The sequence below is a fragment of the Oncorhynchus masou genome, chromosome 2 (assembly GCF_036934945.1).
Source record: "Oncorhynchus masou masou isolate Uvic2021 chromosome 2, UVic_Omas_1.1, whole genome shotgun sequence".
Classification (NCBI taxonomy): Eukaryota; Metazoa; Chordata; class Actinopteri; order Salmoniformes; family Salmonidae; genus Oncorhynchus; species Oncorhynchus masou.
Window position 1 is genome coordinate 41,032,813 of NC_088213.1, and position 27,376 is coordinate 41,060,188.

A 27,376-nucleotide genomic window follows, 5' to 3' on the forward strand; every position below is an offset into this window, starting at 1 on the left:
TGTTGGCTTTTGAAAGGGTTTTGTTTCATTTGCTCATGACCTTGACGACCTAATTTATGGGAAAGCTTTTCTGTGTCTTAATTATAATGCACCGTTTATTCAGTTAATTACACAGTGCAGCGCTCATTAACATCTGTCTCTGGCATTCACAGAGAACATGCCATTTTTAATGGACCCACAGTACAGAGGGTCTAGGAAGCACATTTAAAAAAAAAAAATATTTTAACAACTACAGAGCCATTAAAGAGAGGGCATCAAAGTTTACCACAATGTACCAATGAAACTAAACACAGTCTTAACGAATTAGCCACACGACACAAGCTTCTCAAATGTTTTCTGACAGATTTAACTCCAGAACCATTTCACGCTAAGATCACACTCACTGACACACAGTGACATTTGACAAGATTCATAAACTGCACTATTGTGGAAATGCACTTTCAATACAAATGTTAGGCTATTTTGGAACGCAACAGTTATCGGTTCGGTCAGTGCCAAATGTTGGCACATAATAATGTACCGTGTGAAGCAAACTCAAACAGAGTGTATAGCTCTATGTGTATCACGCAAATCTGACCTGGGATGGTTTGAGGAGGAGAAGTCATATGTGTACATTTTTGGCATGACTCAAGAATTGCTTAATGCACCACGATACAAATAAATGGTATGTCTGTTTGCAATATTTACAGATGCATTCATGCATACCAGGGGTTTGCTCATGTCTTCAGAGCCATTCATTTGAGGAAAATTCTAGTGTGTGTGCTAGTGATGACACAGTGGAATATCCATGAGCCATCCTAGTCCCGGTTTTCACCTCACGTACCTTTTTTGTGAGGATAGCATAAATAATGGAAATATGCCCAGTGAGTTATGTATGTGTGTGTGTGTGTGTGTGTATGTTTGTTTGTTTGACTCCTCTTTTATTTGCCCTTTCGCTCTCTTTTTCTCTTCCTTTCACTCTCTTTCTTCACCTTCATTCTATTTCAGGTGGAGGAATTCAAACAGGACCCCAGCCCCTCCAAGTGCCTGCACTCAATATTCAATGTCGACACAGGAGATGAGATTCTGTCCTACGATGACTACCATCACCTACAGGTAAACCCGCTCACAAACATTGTCATGATAATGCATAAAGTCCGAACGGATTCCGGTCTCACGCTCTTCACCATTGTAAATACTGTCTCCCTCCGTCAGATTGACGCCTTGTCCCTCTTCCTGCTCTATTTGGTGGAGATGGTCTGCTCCGGCCTCCAGATCATCTACAACACGGATGAGGTACGGCCCATTGGCCTTAGTCACGTGACCTCTCTCTCAGAAAGAACACGTCAGTCTGCGGAGCATGACTCTTACGCAGCATGGCTTCTTCATAGTGATTAGATTGGGGGGGGGGGCAATAAAGTATGATCAACCTAAGGGGAAACCCAGTGTCAACAGGGAGCAGAAACGAACATACGGACAAGACTATAAACGACGCAAGCCAAGAAAGCTCCTGTGTTCCAAAGTGCCCTGAGACAGTTAATAGTCGAGGCAGCAGCTGAATAAGCAGTAGTTAACGGTCCATGCATCTTTAAAAACGCAGCTATTTACATGTGATGATTTGATGACTATGTAACGGTTTTAAAATTCAATCCACCTGCCTCTTGTCTTACACTAACTTATGCAGCACCCTTTTTCATTGGTGAGCAAGTTATTGAGTTGGAGGCCTAGTAAAACGGACAGCTGAAGTAATAGCAACTCCTTCGTTATAGTGGTCCTTTAAAGTGGCTGCAGCCGTAAGTGCTGTTAATTCTCTTGTCTCCTGTTTTTATAGCCCTTTGGGAGATTTGAAATTCATTAATTCCATCTCTTAATTCAGTTGTCTGCTCACTGGGAGATTTACTTTTAGGCACAGGGGTGAAATTATTGCCTTCAGAAAAAGCTTCTTTTTTTGATCCAGACTTATCTTCAAAAATAGAGCTGTTCTAGAACATTATGCCCGGAAGCAATTACAGTGAGCATTCACTTTGTTTACAGAAAATTGAAAGCTTACATTAAATATATTTTTATATTTTTTTCCCCCCAACAGCAAACAAATTGCCTGTGTAGCTTCAATGGGGCCGGTCCTATTTGCAAAGCAGACCTAATTTGCTCATTTAAATAGTGCTTATTGAGCTGCGTAATACAAGTAAAGGACATGAAATCAACGAGCATGTATCCTTTTATTAATCTACAGGAAATAGGACTCTTAATGCGTGTCATTTCTGCACCTCATTTAAATGCATCTTTTGGTATTCTCATTATTCCAATTTTGGCTCTAAGCAGTGGTTCAGTATATTTTCCCGACTGGAAGTTCAATTGAATTGAATCTTGCAGTATTAATACAGGTAGATACTTTGTGTGTGTGTGTGTTTTGTGTCTGCGCCCATTCGTGACGGCAACGTTCATGATGATACTATCAAGATACCAGAAAGATACCTCGCAGTCGTTAAGACAAATTGAAAAATCCTATGCTTCTTTATCTAAATATTGAACAAGCGTGGGCGACAGAGAGGAACACAATGGCGCAGTTTGAGTAGATGGGGGTGAGAACAGGTGGGTCTGAGCAGGTGTGATGTCGTTGATGTTTGTGTGAGTTGGTATTGTTGTCTTTTGTATGTTTTGTGTTGTACTTGTGTTTTTTTCTCAATAAAAAAGGTCATGAAGATCCTTACATGAATCATTCTATTAATGCCCAAAATAAAATAACCCGCAATGTCCTTATTTCAGTGGCTCTGTTTAGTTCCCCATCTTCTCTCCTTGCCTGTCCCATTTTTGTACACTTTAGGCCCTGTCTGATCCCTGTTGTCAGTCACATCTCCCCCAGTACTTTCACATTTTTCCTTCATGTCCTCTAAGTCATCATTTTAAAATATTTTTTATAAGTTTCCGTCTCTTTTTTTATTTGACCTTTATTTAACCAGGTGGGCAAGTTGAGAACAAGTTCTCATTTACAATTGCGACCTGGCCAAGGTAAAGCAAAGCAGTTCAACACATACAACGACACAGAGTTACGCATGGAGTAAAACAAACATACAGTAAATTATACAGTAGAAACAAGTCTATATACGATGTGAGCAAATGAGGTGAGATAAGGGAGGTAAAGGCAAAAAAAAGGCCATGGTGGCATCTGCACATAGAGAAGAGCCATTCCTCCTTGTTCCAGATGAAATTAAGGACATGGTTTTGACTACCCATGTGACTGGGTGATGTTTGTCTTTTAACATGGGGCACACAAATGTTAATTCCATCACGGGCAAAATGTTAATGTGTTTTATTCAATAAATAACTTACTGAAAATGTACATAAAATGAGAGTTATTGGAGAATAGTTTATTCCATTTAAATGTGAGTACATTCTTCCCGAAGTTGCATGAGCTCTTCTTTTGACAATATGATGACACAGTACAGTTTAATTCCAGGGAGAAAGCGTTCAATGTTGAGATTGAGAGATCTCGTTCATGTGATATTGTCGTGTTTTCTACCTCTGCAGGTATCTTTCATCCAGAACCTGGTGTTCTGTGTAGAGAGGGCGTACAGAGTGCCTGACTTTGGAATGTGGGAGAGAGGGAGCAAGTACAACAATGGAAGCACTGAGCTGCACTCCAGGTCTGTCTTGTCCTCCTCTAGTGAATACTTTGATTTATAAAGATATGAACACATTGCTAGACAGTCTCCACACATGGAATGTGTTAATCTCTCCACAAAAATAAAGATATATTTTAGGGTAGTAAAGGTAATGTCGATGACCTATCATTCGAGCAGTAGAACTGCTTCTCCCTCTCTCAAGACCTCGATAATGATTCTGTTTCCTCTGTCTCTTATCTCTGGGAAAACATTGGTTTCTCCTAAAGAATGTAGGAAAATTCATGCAATTTACCACCATTTCCTAGAGAAACAAATCTGGCTTTGCATTCTACATAGACGATACTTCGACACCATGTCCATTAGTCAAATTCAGAATGACTGATTTGTAGTTCAGTTTCCATAATGCACATTAAAATGCAGTAATGTAAACAGAGAGCAATTGTGGGGGCAGAATAACAACTTTTTACTTTCTGAGTTCATTATCTTCATACGGAGTCATTCACCGAGTTTCAGGCGCTGTTACAATGGGGGGGTTGGGACTGTTCCAATAACTCAGTGTACCAGACTGCCAATGGGTACGTAGGCCTGTGTGTGGCTGAGTGTCAGGGAAAGCTGTGATGAATGCCTTCATCTAGAGAATTGAATCATGATATTGAAGCTCGGCTGAAAGGAAAATGGCATTCATTATAAAACAATGTTAATGTCATCAATCCTAGATGGTATTGAGTTTGTGCAAAAATGGCTAAGCTGTAGTCCTATCGAGCTTGGTTACCCCTTGGCAATCTCTCGCCAAGTTAAAATATAGAGCAACTTAATTCTAATATTTTGCTTTGTTCAACTGCGTTAGGTTTCTAATTGAAGTCCACTCTATAGTAGGTTTAAACCGAACTGCAGTCATTGGGACTTGTTGACAGAAGCTGTCAACATCAGTCAAGATTAATTACATCATAGAATAGTACGTTGGTGTATGTATGTTTATCCCTTTTGTAAAAATTATATGACAAGATACTGTGTTGTGCTTGTTGTCTGAAACTTGTTACAATTATCAAACCAATGCCCACCCTGCTCCCTGAAACTACAGCACTGTGTGCACATTCAATGTTTTAAACCTTCGACCAAGGTGTCACACTCACTCAGAACTGTTGACAGCTCTTACGCATTATGTCCAGGCAAGTTCGGACAGAAAATCAATAGACTTTCAAAAAGGCCTCATGTTGCTTGATTGTGATCATTGCTGCTGATTTTGTCAGAGAGGGAGCTGAAGTTGTGTTTCGGGAAAGCTGGTTTCAACTATGTTCTGTTATTTTTCTGCATTTTTGTATCGGTTTGGGCCTTGTGTTTGTGGGATTGAACACCTTTTTTACTTGCCGGTGTATCTTGCAACTCTCCTTGCCACGTCGTCGTCTTCCTTTTTATAGAGACCTATTAAGAGGGAAAGGAAATTCACTGCTATTTTCTCTGCATAGTAAAGTGCACAATGATTTCAGCCCCCTCTCAGCAACAATTAAATCTACGAGTCATCTGTTTGCATTACATTATTAAACCATTCAAATGTATACTTGTAGGCATTTTACAGTATAATTGTAAGGCTCGTTACAAGGCAATGAGTGTTTGTTTTGGGTGTCATGTGCCTTGTACATAGGGGGTTCATAAAAAGTTGAACCAACCCCCCATTTATAATGTATCTCCAGTTGAAGTCGTAAGTTTACATACACTTTGGTTGAAGTCATTAAATCTAATTTTTCAACCACTCCACAAATTTCTTGTTAACAAACTGTAATTTTTCCAAGTTGGTTAGGACATCTACTTCGTGCAGGACACAAGTCATTTTTCCAACAATTGTTTACAGACAGATTATTTCACTAATAATTCACTGTATCGCAATTCCAGTGGGTCACAAGTTCACATATACTTAGTTGACTGTGCCTTTTAACCAGTTGGAAAATTCCAGAAAATGATGTCATGGCTTTACAAGCTTCTGATAGTCTCATTTACATAATTTCAGTTAATTGGAGGTGTACCTGTGGATCTATTTCAAGGCCTATTTTCAAACTCAGTGCCTCTTTGCTTGACATCATGGGAAATTCAGAAGAAATCAGCCAAGACCCCAGAAAAAGAATTGCAGACCTCCACAAGTCTGGTTCATCCTTGGGAGCAATTTCCAAATGCCTGAAGGTACCACGTTCATCTGTACACACAATAGAACGCAAGTATAAACACCATGGGACTACGCAGCCGTCATACTGCTCAGGAAGGAGACGCGTTCTGTCTCTTAGAGATAACCTACTTTGGTGCGAAAAGTGAAAATCAATCCCAGAACAACAGCAAAGGACCTTGTGAAGATGCTGGAGGAAACCTGTACAAAGGTATCTATATCCTCAGTAAAACGAGTAGTATATCGACATAACCTGAAAGGCCGCTCAGCAAGGAAGAAGCCACTGCTCCAAACCGCCATAAAAAAGCCAGACTATGGTTTGCAACTGCACATGGGGACAAAGATTGTACTTTTTGGAGAAATGTCCTCTCGTCTGATGAAACAAAAATGGCCATAAAGACCATTGTTATGTTTGGAGGAAAAAGGGGGAGGCTTGCAAGCCATAGAACACCATCCCAACCGTGAAGCACGGGGGTGGCAGCATCATGTTGTGGGGGTGCTTTGCTGCAGGAGGGACTGGTGCACTTCACAGAATAGATGGCATCATGAGGAGGAAAAGTATGTGGATATATTGAAGCAACATCTCAAGACATCAGTAAGTTAATGTTAGGTCGCAAATGGGTCTTCCAAATGGACATTGACCCCAAGCATACTTCCAAAGTTGTAGCAAAATGGCTTAAGGACAACAAAGTCAAGGTATTGGAGTGGCCAACACAAAGTCCCGACCTCAATAAAGTGGTGATCCTAACTGACCTAAGACAGGGTATTTTTACTAGGATTAAATGTCAGGAATTGTGAAAAACGTAGTTTAAATGTATTTGGCAAAGGTGTATGTAAACTTCAATTGAATATTAAGTAACCTGTGCATGTTAGTCTTGCATATAACTTGTGTGCCCTATGGTATTTCAATTATAAATACCATTACATTTACATTTACATTTAAGTCATTTGGCAGACGCTCTTATCCAGAGCGACTTACATTTAGTGCTTTCAGGTTTATATTGGGTTTCTTAAACATGTTCTTTCTTTTGCAGTTCTGTGGGGCTGGCTAAAGCTGCTCTCGAGGCTATCAATGGATTCAACCTGTTTGGGAATCAGGTATTTGATTTATTCTCCAACTTTCATCCACATTCTGTCAAGAGACCTCGCCATTGTCCTCACTTACTCTGAAGATAAGAGTTTAGGATTTTAATGACCGAACTGCGTATGCACCTCTGGTGTAACAGCGCCTGATGCGTTAAGATTGCATTATAGATAGTGTGTAACTGATCTAATGCTTCAAATTGGGAGTCCCATTACATCACCATCCATCTTCAAGATCTTATAGATGGTCATAGTACAACAGTTCTCAGAGATTTAATTAATCAAATTTCTTTAATATATATTTAAATTTGATTGAACCTTTTATTTAACTCGGCAAGTCAGTTAAGAAAAAATTCTTATTTACAATGATGGCCAAACCCGGACGACGCTGGGCCAATTGTGCGCCGCCCCATGGGACTCCCAATCACGGCCGGATGTGACGCAGCCTGGAGCCGGTGATGTGACGCAAATGACCGGATATCATCATTTTCTGCCTGTGGAAAGTGAACCACACACTCAGGGGGTTTATTAAGTGGGCTTGTGTTGTACTCGGGGCTGACTAGCTAGATGTCTATGCACTAACAGCTTTTCCTTGCTCCTTTCTGGATCAGCCATTTTGTAGGTTTAATTTGTTTTTGCTGTCTAGAGTAAAGACGGGAATGTGAACATCCATTATATGTGCTAATGGATTGGAAAACTGGAAAAAAAAACTCCACTTAGCATTCTTGTTTTTCTCAAAACAGGTTTCTTTCTTTTCCATTTTGTTCGTTCATTGCACGCAGCACGACGCATTTCAAGCAAATAAAGCACAACAACAACATTGTGTCCCGTGTGAACCTACCATGAATAATATCTTACCCCTATTGATATACAGTTCCTTCGGAAAGTGTTCACAACCCCCTTGACCTTTTCCTAATTTTTACTGTGTTATTTCAAATGGATTCAATTGATCGTTTTTTTTTTTGTGTGACTGGCCAACACACAATACCCCATAATGTCAAAGTGGAATGATGTTTTTGCAAATGAATTGAACTTATTTCAAAAGGAAAAGCTGAGATGTCTGGAGTCAGTAACTATTCAACCCCTTCTGTTATGGCATGCCCAAATAGGTTCAGGAGTAAAAATGTAAGTTGCAAAATGCAATAATTGTGTTTAACATGATTTTTGAGTGACTACTGTACCTCATCTACAGAGATGATACCTCACACATACAATTAGGTCCCTCGAGCAGTGATTTTCAAACACTGATTCAACCATAAAGACCAGGGAGGCTTTCCAAGGCCTCACAAAGGGCACCTATTGGTAGATGAGTTCAGAAATAATAAAAAGAAGACCCTAAATATCCCTTTGAGTATGATGATGTTATTAATTACACTTTGGATGCTGTATCAATACACCCAGTCACTACAAAGATGCAGGCGTCCTTCCTAACTCAGTTGCCAGAGAGGAAGAAACCGCTCAGGGATTTCAGAGGTTTAATGGCTGTGATAGGAGAAAACTGAGGAGGGATCAACAATAATGTAGTTAGTCCACAATACTAACCTAATTGACAGAGTGAAAAGAAGGAAGCCTGTACAGAATAAAAATATTCCAAAACATGCATCCTGTTTGCAACAAGGCACTAAAGTCATACCGCAACAAATGTGGCAAAACAGTTAACCTTTTGTCCTGAAAACAAAGTGTTATGTTTGGGGAAAATCCAATACAACACATTACTATCATGTTATGGGTATGCTTGTAATCATTAAGGACTGGGGAGTTTTTCTGGATAAAATGAAAATCCTAGAGGAAAACCTGGTTCAGTCTGCTTTCCACAAGACACTGGCATATGAATTCACCTTTCAGCAGAACAATAACCTAAAACACAAGGCCAAATCTACACTGGAGTTCCTTACCAAGAAGACAGTGAATGTTCCTGAGTGGCCGAGTTAGTTTTGACTTAATACTGCTTGAAAATCTATAGCATGGCCTGAAAAATGGTTGTCTAGCAATGATCAATAACCCATTTGAAAGAGCTTGAAGAATCTTTGAAAAGAATAAAGGGCAAATGTTGTGGAAAGCTCTTAGAGATTTACTCAGAAAGACTCCCGCTGTAATCGCAGCCAAAGGAGATTCTAACATTTATTGACTCAGGGGGTTGAATAAGATAAAGATATATTCATGTTTTTTTTTTCATAATTGTTTTTTGTGTATTTTGTGTAGATTGTTGACAAAAATGACAATTAAATCCATTTTAATCCCACTTTGTAACAAAACAAAATGTAGAAAAGGTCAAGGGTTGTGAATACTTTCTGAAGGCACCTTGTGATCGTTATAGTCCCTTTTGCTACTGTTATCAGTGAGTTAATGAAGGGCACTTCTTCGTAGCCGCCTCCTTCCTCATCTAATTAATCCACTGCCAATGATGTTAAATTGACTCATTGATGATCAGAGTTTTAGATTAAACTCTGTGCCCCACTGGGTTTGGTTCATGTCATTAGGCAGTAGTATAGTAGTGGCTGGTGTGTCTGGGGCTGCTGTGTGGGGATGGAGTGGCTATGAGTCATCACCTAGGTTATTAATAATGGCCAGCTCTCAGTGCCCCTCTGACTTCCCTCCAGATTTTCAACTGAGAATAAGCCATGATCAGTGACTCTCCCCAGCTGTGTTTCTTAGAGGCAACAGCCAATCAATTACTAGCCAGAGCACAATGGTCGAGAGGGAGCCAATCACTAACTTTACCCAGCTTTTATGTGTGGGTTGTCAGTTTATTAAGTGACTGCCTGCTTCAGAGCAAAATGTGGAGTGCAATCAATAAAGGTACTAAGAAGCGTAGGTCACAGTGGAGACCACGTTCTGTTCTGTCACAATCATTTACATCCCATTCCACCAAACCCTGCATTATGTACTGTAAATCACTAAAGCAGGCGTGTTGAGTCACTCTGATGTCTAAAAGCTTTGGTTGGCTTGTTCAAAAGCAGCATACATAATGCATTGTGCAGAAACTGCTTAGATAGATAGTTCTTTTTTTTTGCCTTAATGTGAACATTTTTTGAGGTGTCAGTGAAGAAACGTGTCTGGGAACATTTGTAACAGAAATTCTGTGAGATGTGTTAATCCAAAAATGGTACAGTAAACTAACCCAGAAAAAAGCACTCAGACCCTCATTTCAACAGAGGGGCTGTAGGGTAGGTAAATCATCGGTGGGCAAAGAGTTTGCAGTCTAACAACATGATGTGGTATCGAGGTGATTGGATGGCCCTTCATGGTTGGAGTGCCCCCGCACTGTGCTCAAAGCATAGAAAAACTATGCTTTTTAGCTTTGTACCCAAAAATATCAAATGGTCTGGCAATACTGACTCTTTTGTAAGAGTAAGGTTGTAATATTGCTGCCTCCGTAGCTGGTTTTGCTCTGCAGAGGCGGCAGGTGAGACGTTGGAGGCTCGGAGTGTGTGCAGCACTTCATCCTCCGAGCTGAATTCACAGTAACGTAAATAAAACGGGTCTTCTGCCATGTAGAGGATGTGCTATGTCGTGTGTGTGTGTGTACACGTTGGTACGTGTGTCCATGCGTGAGTGAGTGTCAAAATCAAATCATATCAAATTGTATTGGTCACAGACATATTTAGCAGATGTTGTTATTGCGGGCATAAAGAAATGCTTGTGTTCATGGTTGTGACATTTTGATGTTGTTTCCTGCGTATTAAGGCTTCTTTTCAGGGAGCTAGTGGAAGTGGTGGTGACAGCTGCAGTGCGACAGGCCTATATCGGGTCACGCTGGGAACAGCCAGTAGCTGCCATCCATGCCCTGCAGTCCCATGGCTCACTAGTGGCACAGTTCAACAGCACGGACGGAATGACTATAAATGTGTCCTAGATGTTTTGAGTTCTGATTGGCTGTGAAAGTCGGTGTTCAACCAGGTTATATATATGCGTTATGTCCAAACATGTAAGCATGCAGGCTACGTTGAGTCTTGCATTGTGACAAAACGGAAGCGCTACAATTTTCATCCACATCGAATCGGTAACAGACCTTGTCTGACCCGCATCAATCTTACAACCACCAGTGAATATGACTCGTCATCTCTGTTGGTCTGCAGGGTTGCTCTTGGTCTGTCATCTTCGTGGACCTGGATGCCCACAACAGGAACAGACAGACACTGTCCTCCCTCCTACCCAGAGAATCCAGGTCCCACGTGAGTAAAGACAATTAAACCACTCATTGCTAAATACCACTCTGTACCCGATGATGAATTGGCTCAGTGACCAGTTCCAGTCTCCCAGTTCACCAGTAAAGAGGGGGCTAATAATTTTTCTCCGGCAGTAAGAGCAACTAGACAGAAAAGTGCTCCTGTAAATGAATTGGTTTAATTAGGGGAGATGGAAGAAATGCATTGGCGCCACATCTACAACATGGGCTAATGGGAGGGAGAGGTGGGGATGGAGTGAGAGAGGGCTGCGGAGGAAGGAGGGGAAGGGAGTACAGTACAAGGCTTATGCAAATAAAACATTGAGCATCTTAATTATATATGAGTCTCTAACTAATGTCTTATTAAATGTCAGCCTCTTTCATTTTGGAAAGTGACCATTAGCAGGGAGAGAGAGAGGGTCCCTTAGTCTCTTAACCCTTTACTAACTACCTGAAGACAGCTGGCACATGGGGGTGAAGGGTTGACTTAGGAAATGATCAAAAACGGGTATCTGTGTTTTAAATGCTCCGCATTTGAAACCTTCTTTGAACCCTAACACAGAATACGGACGCTGCCCTCCTGCCCTGCATCAGTTACCCTGCGTTCGCTGTGGATGACGACGCCCTCTACAGTCAGACCCTGGACAAGGTGGTGCGCAAGCTAAAGGGGAAGTATGGCTTCAAGCGCTTCCTGCGTGACGGCTACAGGACCGCCAATGAAGACGAGAATAGGAGACACTACAAACCGGCTGAGATGAAGGTCTGTGGTTTAGTTTAAAAGCCAACCCTGCAGACTGATTGTGATGACTAACATGTGCTACTCTGACTTGACTTTTTCCATTTCAGCTCTTAAAACCCCTTACGTTCTTTGTGAATTGGCCTATTATGGATAAGGCTAAGTTGAAGTGTTTCTTACATAAGAAATACGGAGAGCATATGCATAACAATGGTAGCAATTCAAAGGGAACCGTTTGGAAATTATGTGGAAATTATTAGACGTAAGGACACAACAGTTCACCTGACATGGTTGGCATAATTTGAAAAAAATGTCTATTGACAAAAGGACTATCTAAATGAGAAAATATGATCTTAGTCTTAGGATTTCACTACAAATACAAATACTAGTGAATTAAGAGAAGCAGATATTAATTTTGGTGCGCATAGACTGGAGACACAATTGCATTCTGATGTGTGGTCCGTGGCAAAGTTTCTCCAACAAACAGGCTCATTCTGTTCAGGACAAACCAGGATGTAACACCATGTCATTTTGTAACTGCACATCAAACATGGTGATTATAAATGTTGACATTACATGAGTTTTATGAGATAGCTAGCAGTTGATGCAGTTCTTCAATAACACAGACCCCAAAGCAAATCAAGGGGAGGGAAAAAAAAGAAAGAAAAAAAAGAACAAATCATAGATGTTATGCTGGGAAGTAGATGCTCAATGTTCATTGTTTCCTGTCCTCAAATGATTCTCCACAGAACAAAGTGACGGGATGTAATTTATAACCCCCAACCCTAGCCTGTGGTTGACCAATTAGAATTCTTTGCAGTAGAATTGGGCCAATGGCCAAATAACAAGTATCCTGTTTCAGGCTCAATTCCTACACAGATTCTAACCGGGTGTTGAATTGAAAAACAATTCCATTGATTGTTAATTCCCTATTGGCCTCTAGTCCTCTGTGCATTAAAATCTTAAAATATTATTTTTAGCAATTAAACACTGGAATTCAACACTGGGGTGATAATTGATAGCAATTAAACACTGAAGTGATAGATATGCAGATGATGATGTGCAAGTAGAGATTTTATTTATTTATTTATTTCACCTTTATTTAACCAGGTAGGCAAGTTGAGAACAAGTTCTCATTTACAATTGCGACCTGGCCAAGATAAAGCAAAGCAGTTCGACACGTACAACGACACAGAGTTACACATGGAGCAAAACAAACATACAGTCAATAATACAGTATAAACAAGTCTATATACGATGTGAGCAAATGAGGTGAGATAAGGGAGGTATAGGCAAAAAAAGGCCATGGTGGCAAAGTAAATACAATATAGCAAGTAAAACACTGGAATGGTAGATTTGCAATGGAAGAATGTGCAAAGTAGAAATAAAAATAATGGGGTGCAAAGGAGCAAAATAAATAAATAAATTAAATACAGTAGGGAAAGAGGTAGTTGTTTGGGCTAAAATATAGGTGGGCTATGTACAGGTGCAGTAATCTGTGAGCTGCTCTGACAGTTGGTGCTTAAAGCTAGTGAGGGAGATAAGTGTTTCCAGTTTCAGTGCTTTTTGTAGTTCGTTCCAGTCATTGGCAGCAGAGAACTGGAAGGAGGCAGCCAAAGAAAGAATTGGTTTTGGGGGTGACTAGAGATATACCTGCTGGAGCGTGTGCTACAGGTGGGAGATGCTATGGTGACCAGCGAGCTGAGATAAGGGGGACTTTACCTAGCAGGGTCTTGTAGATGACATGGAGCCAGTGTGTTTGGCGACGAGTATGAAGCGAGGGCCAGCCAACGAGAGCGTACAGGTCGCAATGGTGGGTAGTATATGGGGCTTTGGTGACAAAATGGATTGCACTGTGATAGACTGCATCCAATTTGTTGAGTAGGGTATTGGAGGCTATTTTGTAAATGACATCGCCAAAGTCGAGGATTGGTCGGATGGTCAGTTTTACAAGGGTATGTTTGGCAGCATGAGTGAAGGATGCTTTGTTGCGAAATAGGAAGCCAATTCTAGATTTAACTTTGGATTGGAGATGTTTGATATGGGTCTGGAAGGAGAGTTTACAGTCTAACCAGACACCTAAGTATTTGTAGTTGTCCACGTATTCTAAATCAGAGCCGTCCAGAGTAGTGATGTTGGACAGGCGGGTAGGTGCGGGTAGCGATCGGTTGAAGAGCATGCATTTAGTTTTACTTGTATTTAAGAGCAATTGGAGGCCACGGAAGGAGAGTTGTATGGCATTGAAGCTTGCCTGGAGGGTTGTTAACACAGTGTCCAAAGAAGGGCCAGAAGTATACAGAATGGTGTCGTCTGCGTAGAGGTGGATTAGAGACTCACCAGCAGCAAGAGCGACCTCATTGATGTATACAGAGAAGAGAGTCGGTCCAAGAATTGAACCCTGTGGCACCCCCATAGAGACTGCCAAAGGTCCGGACAGCAGACCCTCCGATTTGACACACTGAACTCTATCAGAGAAGTAGTTGGTGAACCAGGCGAGGCAATCATTTGAGAAACCAAGGCTGTCGAGTCTGCCGATGAGGATGTGGTGATTGACAGAGTTGAAAGCCTTGGCCAGATCAATGAACACGGCTGCACAGTAATGTTTCTTATCGATGGAGGTTAAGATATCGTTTAGGACCTTGAGTGTGGCTGAGGTGCACCCATGACCAGCTCTGAAACCAGATTGCAGAGCAGAGAAGGTATGGTGAGATTCGAAATGGTCGGTAATCTGTTTGTTGACTTGGCTTTCGAAGACCTTAGAAAGGCATGGTAGGATAGATATAGGTCTGTAGCAGTTTGGGTCAAGAGTGTCCCCCCCTTTGAAGAGGGGGATGACCGCAGCTGCTTTCCAATCTTTGGGGATCTCAGACGACACGAAAGAGAGGTTGAACAGGCTAGTAATAGGGGTGGCAACAATTTTGGCAGATAATTTTAGAAAGAAAGGGTCCAGATTGTCTAGCCTGGCTGATTTGTAGGGGTCCACATTTTGCAGCTCTTTCAGAACATCAGCTGAACGGATTTGGGAGAAAGAGAAATGGGGAAGGCTTGGGCGAGTTGCTGTGGGGGGTGCAGTGCTGTTGACCGGGGTAGGAGTAGCCAGGTGGAAAGCTTGGCCAGCCGTAGAAAAATGCTTATTGAAATTCTCAATTATGGTGGATTTATCAGTGGTGACCGTGTTTCCTATCTTCAGTGCAGTGGGCAGCTGGGAGGAGGTGTTCTTATTCTCCATGGACTTTACAGTGTCCCAGAACTTTTTTGAGTAGTGTTGCAGGAAGCAAATTTCTGCTTGAAAAAGCTAGCCTTGGCTTTTCTAACTGCCTGTGTATAATGGTTTCTAGCTTCCCTGAACAACTGCATATCACGGGGGCTGTTCGATGCTAATGCAGAACGCCATAGGATGTTTTTGTGTTGGTTAAGGGCAGTCAGGTCTGGGGAGAACCAAGGGCTATATCTGTTCCTGGTTCTAAATTTCTTGAATGGGGCATGTTTATTTAAGATGGTTAGGAAGGCATTTAAAAAAAATATCCAGGCATCCTCTACTGACGGGATGAGATCAATATCCTTCCAGGATACCCCGGCCAGGTCGATTAGAAAGGCCTGCTCGCTGAAGTGTTTCAGGGAGCATTTTACAGTGATGAGTGGGGGTCGTTTGACCGCTGACCCATTACAGATGCAGGCAATGAGGCAGTGATCGCTGAGATCTTGGTTGAAGACAACAGAGGTGTATTTAGAGGGCAAGTTGGTTGGGATGATATCTATGAGGGTTCCCGTGTTTAAGGCTTTGGGGAGGTACCTGGTAGGTTCATTGATAATTTGTGTGAGATTGAGGGCATCAAGTTTAGATTGTAGGATGGATGGGGTGTTAAGCATGTTCCAGTTTAGGTCGCCTAGCAGCACGAGCTCTGAAGATAGATGGGGGGCAATCAGTTCACATATGGTGTCCAGGGCACAACTGGGGGCAGAGGGGGGTCTATAGCAGACTGCAACGGTGAGATACTTGTTTTTAGAGAGGTGGATTTTTAAAAGTAGAAGTTCAAATTGTTTGGGTACAGACCTGGATAGTAGGACAGAACTCTGCAGGCTATCTTTGCAGTAGATTGCAACACCGCCCCCTTGGGCAGTTCTATCTTGTCTGAAAAGGTTGTAGTTTGGAATTAAAATTTCAGAATTTTTGGTAGTCTTCCTAAGCCAGGATTCAGACACAGCTAGAACATCCGGGTTGGCAGAGTGTGCTAAAGGAGTGATATAGAACAAACTTAGGGAGGAGGCGATAAAATAGCATCAAGGTATAATGTACAGACAAAGGTATGGTAGGATGTGAATACATGGAGGTAAACCTAGGTATTGAGTGATGAAGAGAGAGATATTGTCTCTAGAAACATCATTGAAACCAGGAGATGTCATTGCATGTGTGGGTGGTGGAAGTAATATGTTGGATAAGGTATGGTGAGCAGGACTTGAGGCTCTACAGTGAAATAAGCCAATAAACACTAACCAGAACAGCAATGGACAAGGCATATTGACATTAAGGAGAGGCATGCTTAGTCGAGTGATCAAAAGGGTCCAGAGAGTGGAGAGGTTGGTTGGGGGTCACGGCTATCCAGACAGCCAGCCAGGCCATCGGTAGCAAGCTAGCATAGGATGGACGTCTGTTATTAGCCATCTCTTGCGCTCCGTCAGTAGATTAGTGGGGTTCCGTGTGGTAGAGGGGACCAATCCAAATCACACAACAACAACAAAAATAAAAACAATATATATAGCTAGAGGCCCAAGAAGAAGATAAAAATAACAATAAAAACAAATAATTCAAATAGCAGCCGATAAGACAGCTAATGGCTAGCAGGCCGCAGATGGGCGCCCAGGCAACGTCGCGACGGAGGAACCAGAAGGATAACTCCCTCGGGTAGACAACGTCGGCAGTTCAGCCGTGAAGGCCCGGTGGGGCTCCGCGTAGGCAGCAAAACGGGTCCGGATAGGTGACCGCAGCCCAGGAGTGATTGATGGAACTCCTCAGCTGGCTAGCTCCGGAACAACTGATGTTCGCTCCGGAATAGACGAAAGCTTTAACGAGCTTCTGGATTAGCTTCTGGCTAGCTTCTGTCCTAGCTTGTGATTAGCTTCTGGATGAGCTCCTGGCTAGCTCTTGGCTAGCTTTTGGCTAGCTTCTGGCTAGTTTCTGGCTAGCTTCTTGGAATTTGGAGTTTCTGGCTAGCTTCTGGCTAGCTTCTTGGATGATTACAGATTTGAGGTAAATAATACTTTTTTATACTTTTTTATAAATATAAATTGGTGAGGCGGGTTGCAGTAGAGTGTTTTGAGGATGAGTTTATGGAAAATTTAAATAAAAAAATGTATGAAAAAAGTTGTAAATAAATAACAATATGGGGATAAGGTAGTTGGGTGTGCTATTTACAGATTGGCTGTGTACAGGCACAGTGATCGCTAAGCTGCTGTGACAGCTGATGCTTAAAGTCAGTGAGGGAGATATAAGTCTCCAGCTTCAGAGATGTTTGCAATTCGTTCCAGTCATTGGCAGCAGAGAACTGGAAGGAAAGGGGGCCAAAGGAAGTGTTGGCTTTGGGGATGACCAGTGAAATATACCTGCTGGAGCATGTGCTACGGGTGGGTGTTGCTATGGTGACCAGTGAGCTGAGATAAGGCAGGGCTTTACCTAGCAAAGACTTAAAGATGACCTGCAGCCAGTGGGTTTGGCGACGAATATGTAGTGAGGGCCAGCCAACGAGAGCATACAGGTCGCAGTGGTGGGTAGTATATGGGGCTTTGGTGTCAGAACGGATGGCACTGTGATCGACTTCATCCAGTTTGCTGAGTAGAGGGTTGGAGGCTATTTTGTAAATGACATCGCCGAAGTCAAGGATCAGTAGGATAGTCAGTTTTATGAGGGTATGTTTGGCAGCATAAGTGAATGAGTCTTTGTTGCGAAATAGGAAGCCGATTTCTAGATTTGGATTTGAGATGCTTAATGTGAGTCTGGAAGGAGAGTTTCCAGTCTAACCAGATACCTAGGTATTTGTAGTCAGAACCGTCCAGAGTAGAGATGTTGGTCGGGCGGGAGGTTGCGGGCAGCAATTGGTTGAAGAGCATGCACTTAGTTTTACTAGCATTGAAATGCAGTTGGTGGCCACGGAAGGAGTGCTGTATGGCATTGAAGCTCGTTTGAAGGTTTGTTTGCACAGTGTCCAAAATATTCTTACAAGATGGAAATGTGGACAGACTCTGAGGTGTTTTGGCTTGCTTGTATGACATCAAAGCGGTATTTCTTATCCTCAACATCTCATCTGTAAAAATACATAGAGTCCTCATAATTTACAGTATTTCCTTCACTCAGACATTTTTTTCTTTGCCATGTTACCAAATTTAGCGTGAGGGATGAGGCAACTTCTTGTCGCGTTCAGAACGACTGTCAGTCAAAACCCATTCAGCGCTGTGAAGTGGAGACACTGAGCTCTGTCGTCATGTATTGCATGTTACTGTACAGCCACTGCGTTCCAATCTGTGCCCAAATCTGCCATTGTCAACCCATATACAGGTACGAGTGTAAAGGGTTAATCCAGATTTTGTTTTCCTACGACAGAAGCCACGCAACTGTGGCTGCTCTGCCGTTGATAAATCCCAACTGAAGGCATATTAACTTCAGGATTAGCTGCTGTGCCTACAGAGTGTGAATTTGGAGCAGGGCAGCTACTTAACACTGAGCAAATCATTGCATTAGCTGCAGCACTGACCTCCCGGAATTAATGAGCTTGGATTCAACAGGGGGAAACACAAAGGGAGGAAATATGGGAATAATCTGAGCCACTAAACTTTAAAGTTTCATTATAGGATTTAGACTAGGTGCAATCAACAGGTCCCAGTCAGACCATTTTGGAGAAATCGGAGCTGGATATTACACTATAAAATGCTTTGTGATGAATCATTTTGAAATCTCATCCATTACAGTAGGTAATGTGGTAGGCCATTACATAACATTGTAGATGGAATGGTTCTCTGCACATGCATAACCTCTTCTTGCTGCCCACTCAAATAGCTCGAAGTCAAATGTATGGGACCATGAAGGACGTTGTACATCATATTTTATTGTTGAAATATGCTGTTTCAGGTGGGAAGGGCATTGATTGCAGGTTTATTCAATTTGAAAATGCACACCTTGTTAGATTTTCTAAAGTCTGTAACGTTACCCGCTACAAGTGAAGGAGTGCATCCTGTTGTACAATATAGAGTTTTACAATCTGTGGAATAGCTGAGGCTCCTGGGATAGCTGGTGTTTACTGCAGATGTAGGCCTCAGTGACTGCTCTCTCCATCCTTGCAACATTTTATTAAATATCTCCATCATTTATCTCTACTTGGCACAGACACGCAAGCAAGCACGCACTCACACACACACACACTAGCATGACCCAGCTGTGTCAGCCTAACCCTTGAGCGATGACAAACAACTCGCAGTACGGTATGCAACATAGCTTTGGTAAAGCTGATAACAAAATACAAGAATAGAGATGGAGAATAGAGATGGCTGGGGGGGAATCATATGTTAGATTTCTTTTGATTTGATGGACTGATGGCTGAAGCGGTCCCTGTTATCTCTGCTATAACAGCCAAACCGCAGCCTGGGAAATGTGTGACCACTCCAATTAACAGCCTTTATTTCATTACGTTGTAGTCACTCTCTTATCTCCTATTGCCATGGAGATTGTCTGCAGAGATGGGAGATGGCGATAACAAAGTCTTAATTACATTTCAAGAGTCGTTATGCTCCGCCTCTCTCTGAAGGCGAGGAAGCCAAGCATACCACGAAAGTGAGTTGCTGCTTTGGTCCCAAAAAGAGCCCTTAGGTGACTGTCTGAGAGCTAGTCAATTTGAAGAAGGGTTGTTACGTAATGCAGATATAACCTTGGTTCTGTTTCATTCAGTTGTTCTTTTAGCGTGTCCTCGGGTAATTGATCCACTAAGTTTAAATGATTTATGTTGCCTTTGGTTTGTGAATGCTACATGAAAACTGAACCAAGGACACGATCTGACAAACGAGGAATACCAACAACAACAAACATGTACTTAAGACTTATTATGTCCTCACAGTTACTGTTGAAGTTTCTCCTTGGAAATATTGAAATTAATACATTGCCGTTTCGCTATACAAACATCTCTACATTTGGCTTGTTTTTAATTTCAACCCCAGATGATTTATGGGTATCGGTGGTGAGGTAAGAAGTCTAAAGCTATGTAATGGAGTTTCTGGTTGGCTGGGACTCTGATAGCATCTCAGAAGTAATTGTATTTGCCTCTGTTAAACTGTTAGAATTGGAAAACTAACTCGCCAGTCTTCACCTGTTAAGAAGTGTTTTGAGTGTGTGTTTTGGGACAGGCCCATCATTTGCTACGTGCTGCATTTGTTCTAAAAGCTGAGCATTTTTATTGTGTTCAATATGCAACCACTGACACAAAGCAATATATTTTGAGATTAATGCACTTGCACTTGCCATGTTTATTTCTCTTTCGGGTTAGAAAACGAGTGACCTTCTCAGTGTTATGTCTTTTTTTCATTTCTTCAAAGACACTTTTATGAAAATCTAATGTACTTTTCTATTTCAGCTTTTTGATGGAATTGAATGCGAGTTTCCCATATTTTTCATCTTCATGATGATTGATGGTGAGTCGTACACAGTAAACACCACAATAGTTGTGATGTTAATATTGTTTTCAAATGGTTGTGAGTATTCTGTTACATAGAACTTGAATATCTGCCACTTTTGAGCCATTTTTACGGTCTCCTCTACTCACCTGTATTTGATTTCCAGGGGTCTTCAGGGGGAACAACGCCCAAGTCAAAGAATACCAAGATCTGTTATCGCCTATAATTTTTCAATCTTTTGAGGGTGAGTTTTCCTCCTCCCTTGGTGATCTGTGTTCTTATGGAACTACTGTGCACATATACTGCCATGCACATGCACATACACATACACACTCAATTACTCTAGCAGTGTTTCCCCTAGAGGGGGGGTGCACTGCTACTAGCGTTAGCATAATGGCATGCTAGCTGTTAGAGCCTAGCGACTATCCATTTCAAAGCATATCTCTTCAGGAAAACATTTTATTGTACAAAATTACATCAGATTTGTTGCGGCGCTGGCAATAATTCAGCAGTGGTGGGCCACCGCTGCTAAATTAATATAGGGGAAACACTTATTTGTCCCTCTCACATACACATTCAAGCTTGTATCCATGGGAGTCTCTTGAGAAATGCACATACATTTTGGTTGCAAAGATTACTGTTATTTTCATATTATACACATTACAATATCCATCCATATTCATCTCCCACACGCTGAGTGCACAAAAGCTGTTCACATATTTTAAGGACCAGGCTTTCATATCAGCCTTCACACAAAGCTGTATTTTTTTCCCCCAGTAAAGAAACCACATTAAAAGATTCTCGGGAGCCAATAGCCTCTGAAGCATGTATGCTGCTTTAGGAATACATCTCAGTGGTTGCAGACAGAGTTGTCACCTCCTTTGGCTTTGTGGTGTCATTGCATTTGTTATTCAGAGAAAGCATTGTACTCCCGGTACGTTCCATCTTGGAAATGTGACATTTCTTCACGTGTGTCTGTTGAGATACCTTTGAATAGATAACTACCACTCCCTTCGCCTGAGCAGCAGACACATAAACTGCACTCCTTTCTCCTAAGCAGCAGACACATAAACTGCACTCCTTTCGATGTATCAACCTCCTGGAAATTCCATTAGTGCCCTCTATTCGACATGTTTGTAATCACCCAGCACAGTAAAGTGTATCTATCTCCCGTTCTGTGTGTTGTGGGTCAGGCCATGCTGTCATCCCGAAGTACTACCGCGTACCTGCCGACTTTGTGGAGGCGGAGCAGAAGAAGCACGGGAGCCAGAAGCGTTTCCCTGCCAACACAGGCCAAGATGGCATGCTGTTCCTGTGGGGCCAGGCCCTCTTCAACATCGCCAGGCTGCTGGGTCAGTCTCTCTGTCTGTCTTCCCTTCACTGACCTCACCTCACTGTCCAAATACCTTCTCTTCTCTGACCTCTCGCCGGAGAGGTATTCGCTATAGAGCAGGCTCGCTGGGGTGTTCACTATACTGTTGTCACGTCAGACTGCAGAGGTCACAGAGTTCAGATATTCAGTTCAACAAATGTATTTGCTGTATGTTTGTGAAGTTGATCACAGGTTAATGGGTTCTCATTACAAAGTAAGGACTTTTTGTAAGGAAACGTCATTTTATGGGGTGTATGTCCAGTATATCAGTTGGAACCTTTAGTGTGTTCTCTGTGTTCACCCTTCCATATTGCCATTTCTCTTTTCCAGTGGATGAGCTGATCAGCCCCCAAGACATCGACCCAATCAAACGCTACGTACCCCGCCAGGATCAGAGGAACGTCAGCATGAGATACTCCAATCAGGTTTCGACTCCCATTCCCATGTGACCAGCCATGTTTGGCCATCACTATAATCAGAGATACTAGATACAACGATGAGATGCTTGTGTCTCCGCCCTAACAATGGGATTCGCTGTCCCAGAGTAGAATGGCAGGCTGTCTAGTTCTTGCCTATTCCTCTATTTGTATTGGTTGATGCATGTCGTTATTTTAATACTTTTTTGAATATTCTATGAGGAGTGTTAACGTCAACTGCCTGTATCCAATGGAGAGTGAGTGCAAGTCTCATGAATAGGCAGTCTAGAATTTCAGGGAACAACTCTAATATTAAGTGTTGTTTCTCAAAGTAGCCGGGATGTCACTTCAATCAGCGTAAAGAATGATTTTTAAACCTTGAGACAATTGAGATAAGCCTAATTTATTTTTATCTTGACCAAATTCTACCCCAAATTCTCTCTCATTGCCCCCCATACAAAAACTCCTCACTTAATGATCTGCTTAACATGGACAGATTTTGGGCAGAGTAAAGCCTCTCGCTTCACCTCTTCCTCTCCGCTATAATTAATATATAATATAATAATATATCCCATTTAGCAGACGCTTTTGTCCAAAGCGACTTACAAGTCGGCTGGGGCCACTACTTTTACATATGGGTGGCCCCAGCGGGAATCGAACCCACGACGCTTGGCGTTGCAAGCGCCATGCTCTACCGACTGAGCCACACAGGACCTTATAAACTGTGTAGTTTGGGTCCTGGATGCTGATTGGCTGAAACAGCATTCCAGCCACGTGTAGACAATATACCAAGGGTATGACTCAAAATAACTTGTTTACTGTTCTAATGATGTTGGCGAGCAGTTTATAATAGCAATAAAGCACCTCAGGGGTTTGTTTTATATGGACAATATTCCACGGCTCAGGGCTGTATCCAGGTGTTGCGTTGTGCATAAAAACAGCCCTCAGACGTGGTATGTTAGCCATATACCACACCTTCACGATCCTCGCTTAAACAGCTAACCTGCTATACGGGCACTACTGCAGACTACTATACACCCTCTGCATGTATACATGAGTCTGCATAATTCTATATATCATTGATTCAGATGTTATATATTCTTACTTGCTAGGACAAACTTTGATGTATTATTCCAAACCTGTGTTGATATGCGGGTGCCACAAGGCTCAAACGAGAGGTAAAAAAAAAAAAATCAATGGGGAAGGAGAGAGATCAGGAGTCTACATAATTTATCTTGAGTTTACCTTTCCTCCTGCATGAAAGTCTATCTCACCTCGGTGGAAAAACAGGTTGTTGTTTTATTCATGACGCAAATGCTCAGCTAAGCAGCTCACCCTGGAGCAGAGGTTGGAGCTCCGGGTACCTTCTCAAGCCTTTCACCCTGGAACGGGGCTAAGGTTTGCGTCGTTGGGAGAGCACGCTGGGAGGGGGTTGCATAATGTTCACAAGCGCGTAGAGCGGCTGTCTCGTTGCCTTTTCATCACTATAACCCTTTGGTCTGTGGGGGGGCGGCGCCTGCGTGCGTGGGTGCGCTGAGCTTTCACATGGAATCTACTGTTGATTTTTGTGCTCCCATTTCGCCTGAGATACTCTTCGCATCGTCATATCTCCAATGCACTTAAAGGCACACTACATAAGACCATTCCATGATACATTAGATTAGACCTGCTTAAAACATATTCTGAATGAACGTCTGAATGGAAGGGGGCAGTGCAGCCAAACGCCGCTGTGGTGTAACGGTGAATAGAATAGCACACATTGACACTGCATTAGAATGGCGATTGTGGGGTTACATTTAGATTGGACTGTTCAGAAAGCTTTATGCTATGCATTTCAATGTGTCATGTGATAATACAGCCAGGTGATGCCTTGCGACCTTCTAGATAATTCACAAGAGAATGGGATTCACATAGTTTACGTGTTATTTATGTGATGTTAGTGTTATACATATTATGAAGAATATAGTGCGACTGTGTATGCTGAGCAGCTCTGACTTGAAACGTCCTAATATTCCCAGAGCCTGTATACTGTACTTTAAATTGTTATTAACTGATACAAATAGTACACTATTTTTGGTGGCGCATATATTTGATGCACTTCCCAGAGTGTCAGGCCCAGTAAGCACTAGACCCAGATCTGTGTGTGTGTGTGGATCGGGGGTAGTTTAGTATTTAGAAACCATTAGGAGAATGTGAAGTGAATGCTCCTTGTCTGTGGTTTGTTCCACATGAGAAGTGATGCGTTTTGCTAGGCTCAGAGGTTGAGTCAGATCAAACGCACCCCAGGGAGTTTCAGGAAACACTCTCCAAATAAACACGGAACAAAAGCCAGAGAGGAGATATCATTAAGCCATATGCCTTAAACTAAACACCCACACACACACCATCAAAGCACACGCGCAGCAAACACGTAATACTATACACCAGATTAGCTAATCGGACACATGAAACAAATGCACACATTTTCACTACTGTAATACTGAGTCAAAAAAGGACACACATGAACACAAATACACAAAAGATGGATTCAAACACATAATAATTCATTGTATTTTTACGTAACCTCAAAGGGCTTTACTTTGTGGGGGGGAACTCGCCTCATCCACCACCAATGAAATGAGCAAATAAATACTAGTATTTTCTTTCACTCTCTTTCTACATGCGTACACATACTCTCATAACACACACCTATTCACAGTATCGCATAAGTGTACTGTACAGTTGCTCTCTGGCAGCCAATGCCTTATAGCTCTAGCCCCACAACAGAAACACAGCTCTCTCTTTAACTGAGTGATTCTGTGAGCCACAGAACAAGGTTAATGGGAATTTCCAAAGCACAGTGCATCCTGGGGGCTGTCACTCAGCCCTGCATCTGTGATGAGGTCTAAAGGTGAGAGGGCTTCAATTGGCCGTCACACTTATGAGGCACAAACAAGCCCCTTCAGAGAAAGAGAGGCGCAACATGGAAGGCATTTTGAGGTTGTCGATTTTAGTGTCTCTACTAAATGCACAATGTTGTTGGGGAATTCAGTTTTACAGTCCTGACAGTAAGTCAAAATGTCTTTTTCCAACTTTCCAAGCTTTTGAAAGTCAAACAATAAACCCCCTTCCTCATACCTTTTCTGCATCCTGGGTTCCATACTACAGGTTTGTTTTGTATCACCAGATGAAGGGAAAGGCTTCTCGGATCCATTGCAGAACAAAGGAAAACATATTGTGATTGATTATGTAACAAAATAAAATAGAAGAATTAGCATCTTTTAACACAGCAAAACAAACATTAGAGGGACACCATTTTTTTAGATGCATAATCCAGACTTCCCTGTTTTGATGTGACACCCTGAATGGTTGTGACCAGATGGATGTTATTTTTTCCCTTGCATCCAAAGATAAATAATATTCATTAGCAGGACAGGGCTGCCAAATGGCATGCTGACAGCACTGTAGAGCAGGGCTGGGCCCCACTCTTGACAGCAGGAGCCCAGGAGAGATTACCAGTGACCTGAACCGGCAGGGAGTAGGCCATCTCTCACATAATGGGACAGCAAAAGTGGATCACAGTGTCTGCTTTAGAAACTTTACAAGGCCCCGGTCCCAAGTCAAATCCACATTAATGAGTTTTTTATACATTTGGCCCACTGGTTTTTCCAAGCTCACTGTTTGGTTTATTGGCCATAATGACTATAGTAACTCTCACAGCCTCTCATACCTAAGGGGAAGTGACCTGTGAGCAGGAGAACTTCCAATTTGGCTTTATTGGTCTTTCCAGAGGCAAGCATCTACAAAGCTGACCACCACCTCGACAGGCAAACACAGTTTGGTCTTTCATCATAGAGCTCCATGCTGCTGAACGTGATTCTTTCTGTGAGTCTCGCGGAACGTGGCCAAGCTCACAGCAGTGATGTAGAGTACAATCGTGTGCTCTCCCTCTCTCCCAGTGCCCTATATGAGAAAGGTCTCTATTTGGGTAAAAACAACAGTTGTGTGTCATCATCCCTGTTTGGGCATATCAATTATCTGTCATGGGGATCACTGTGCTGGGGTTAGAGCCAGGTCAGTCACATGCGCCAGAGCAGAGACCATTTAGATGGCACAGCCATATGGGTCTCCTAACTCGCCCGCGCTGCTGCAGTTGCCATGCCAATGTTATTGCACACCAGGCTCGGTGCTTAATAAACTAAAAAATGGCTTGTGGGTGGCGAGCTGGAAAAGGGCTTTGACATTATACGAGCAATTACTGCCACGTAGGTGACTGTCTCCACACTTACACTCAACGCCCTCCCATTCCTCTATGTCATGCAGTCCCGTCTTCCATCCCCATTTTAATAAGACTTTAATCCATAATGGCAAAACGGTACTTGAATATGGGCTGAACCTGTCAGCTTAGAGGGCTTCATTGTCTGGGCTGGTGTGTCCGCTCTCTGGGTGACGATGCCGCAGCACCCATACAGAGCCGTTCATAGGTAGGCCTGATTTATCAAAGACGGTCTCTCCAAGTCTCCCCAGTAGAATCTCAATGGGAATTACAGGTTTGACAAGCCCAAGGCTCAAGGAGGCTTTCATAGGGCTCAGCTTAATATAAATTGATTTTTTATTTTTTTTGGTCATAAGGATTGCCGAGTAAACCTAATATATCTGCGGTGTGCCCAGTGAGAGGGAGAAAGAGCGATGCGTATCAAATTCTCAGCAAGCATCCTTCTGTAATTACATAGCCGAAGAATCCAATCCCCACCGTTTTCAATTTCTGTGAAGTGATTGTGTCTGTGCCTCAATAAGTCTGCCTTTTTCATGCTACCTGGAAATGTAAAATGAGAGGAAATAAAGTGTGCTTTTAAATGCCAACCTTAAGAAAGTACAATCAAAAACGTGGCTCCTGCTTGGCTGTCTGCGCACTTACAATGTGTAGCACGTCACTGCCGATAGCTTGTGAGATAGCGTTGTCTTAGTGCCTTGTCAAGCTTATTTTAAACAACACACTAGTAACACACGTACAGTGATGCGAGTTTAGTATATGTAAATTCAAGTCATTGTCCCTTTTGATCTAAACTTGCATGTAAAAATGCTGAGCAACAACAGAGTGCATTTTATTTGGTGTCCGTTTGTTGTGTGCACACTCATGGGTACATTCATGTGTATGTATAGGATTGTCTATGTATACTGAACAAAATATTAACACAACATGTAACAATTTC

The 27,376-nt window shown here is 42.3% G+C and overlaps 1 protein-coding gene across 4 annotated transcripts in view; it reads left to right on the top strand.

The window, feature by feature from the left end:
- Window positions 1–27,376, top strand: part of LOC135504947 (phosphorylase b kinase regulatory subunit beta-like) — a 65,523-nt gene that overhangs the window by 12,735 nt on the left and 25,412 nt on the right. For all 4 annotated transcript variants that reach the window (XM_064923920.1, XM_064923912.1, XM_064923902.1 and 1 more), the window contains 10 exons: window positions 988–1,095; window positions 1,195–1,275; window positions 3,508–3,623; window positions 6,792–6,855; window positions 10,920–11,015; window positions 11,571–11,768; window positions 20,357–20,414; window positions 20,563–20,640; window positions 21,590–21,748; window positions 22,099–22,193. In XM_064923920.1, the coding sequence (XP_064779992.1) occupies window positions 988–1,095; window positions 1,195–1,275; window positions 3,508–3,623; window positions 6,792–6,855; window positions 10,920–11,015; window positions 11,571–11,768; window positions 20,357–20,414; window positions 20,563–20,640; window positions 21,590–21,748; window positions 22,099–22,193 (1,053 nt within the window). The remainder of the gene's footprint in view (window positions 1–987; window positions 1,096–1,194; window positions 1,276–3,507; window positions 3,624–6,791; window positions 6,856–10,919; window positions 11,016–11,570; window positions 11,769–20,356; window positions 20,415–20,562; window positions 20,641–21,589; window positions 21,749–22,098; window positions 22,194–27,376) is intronic.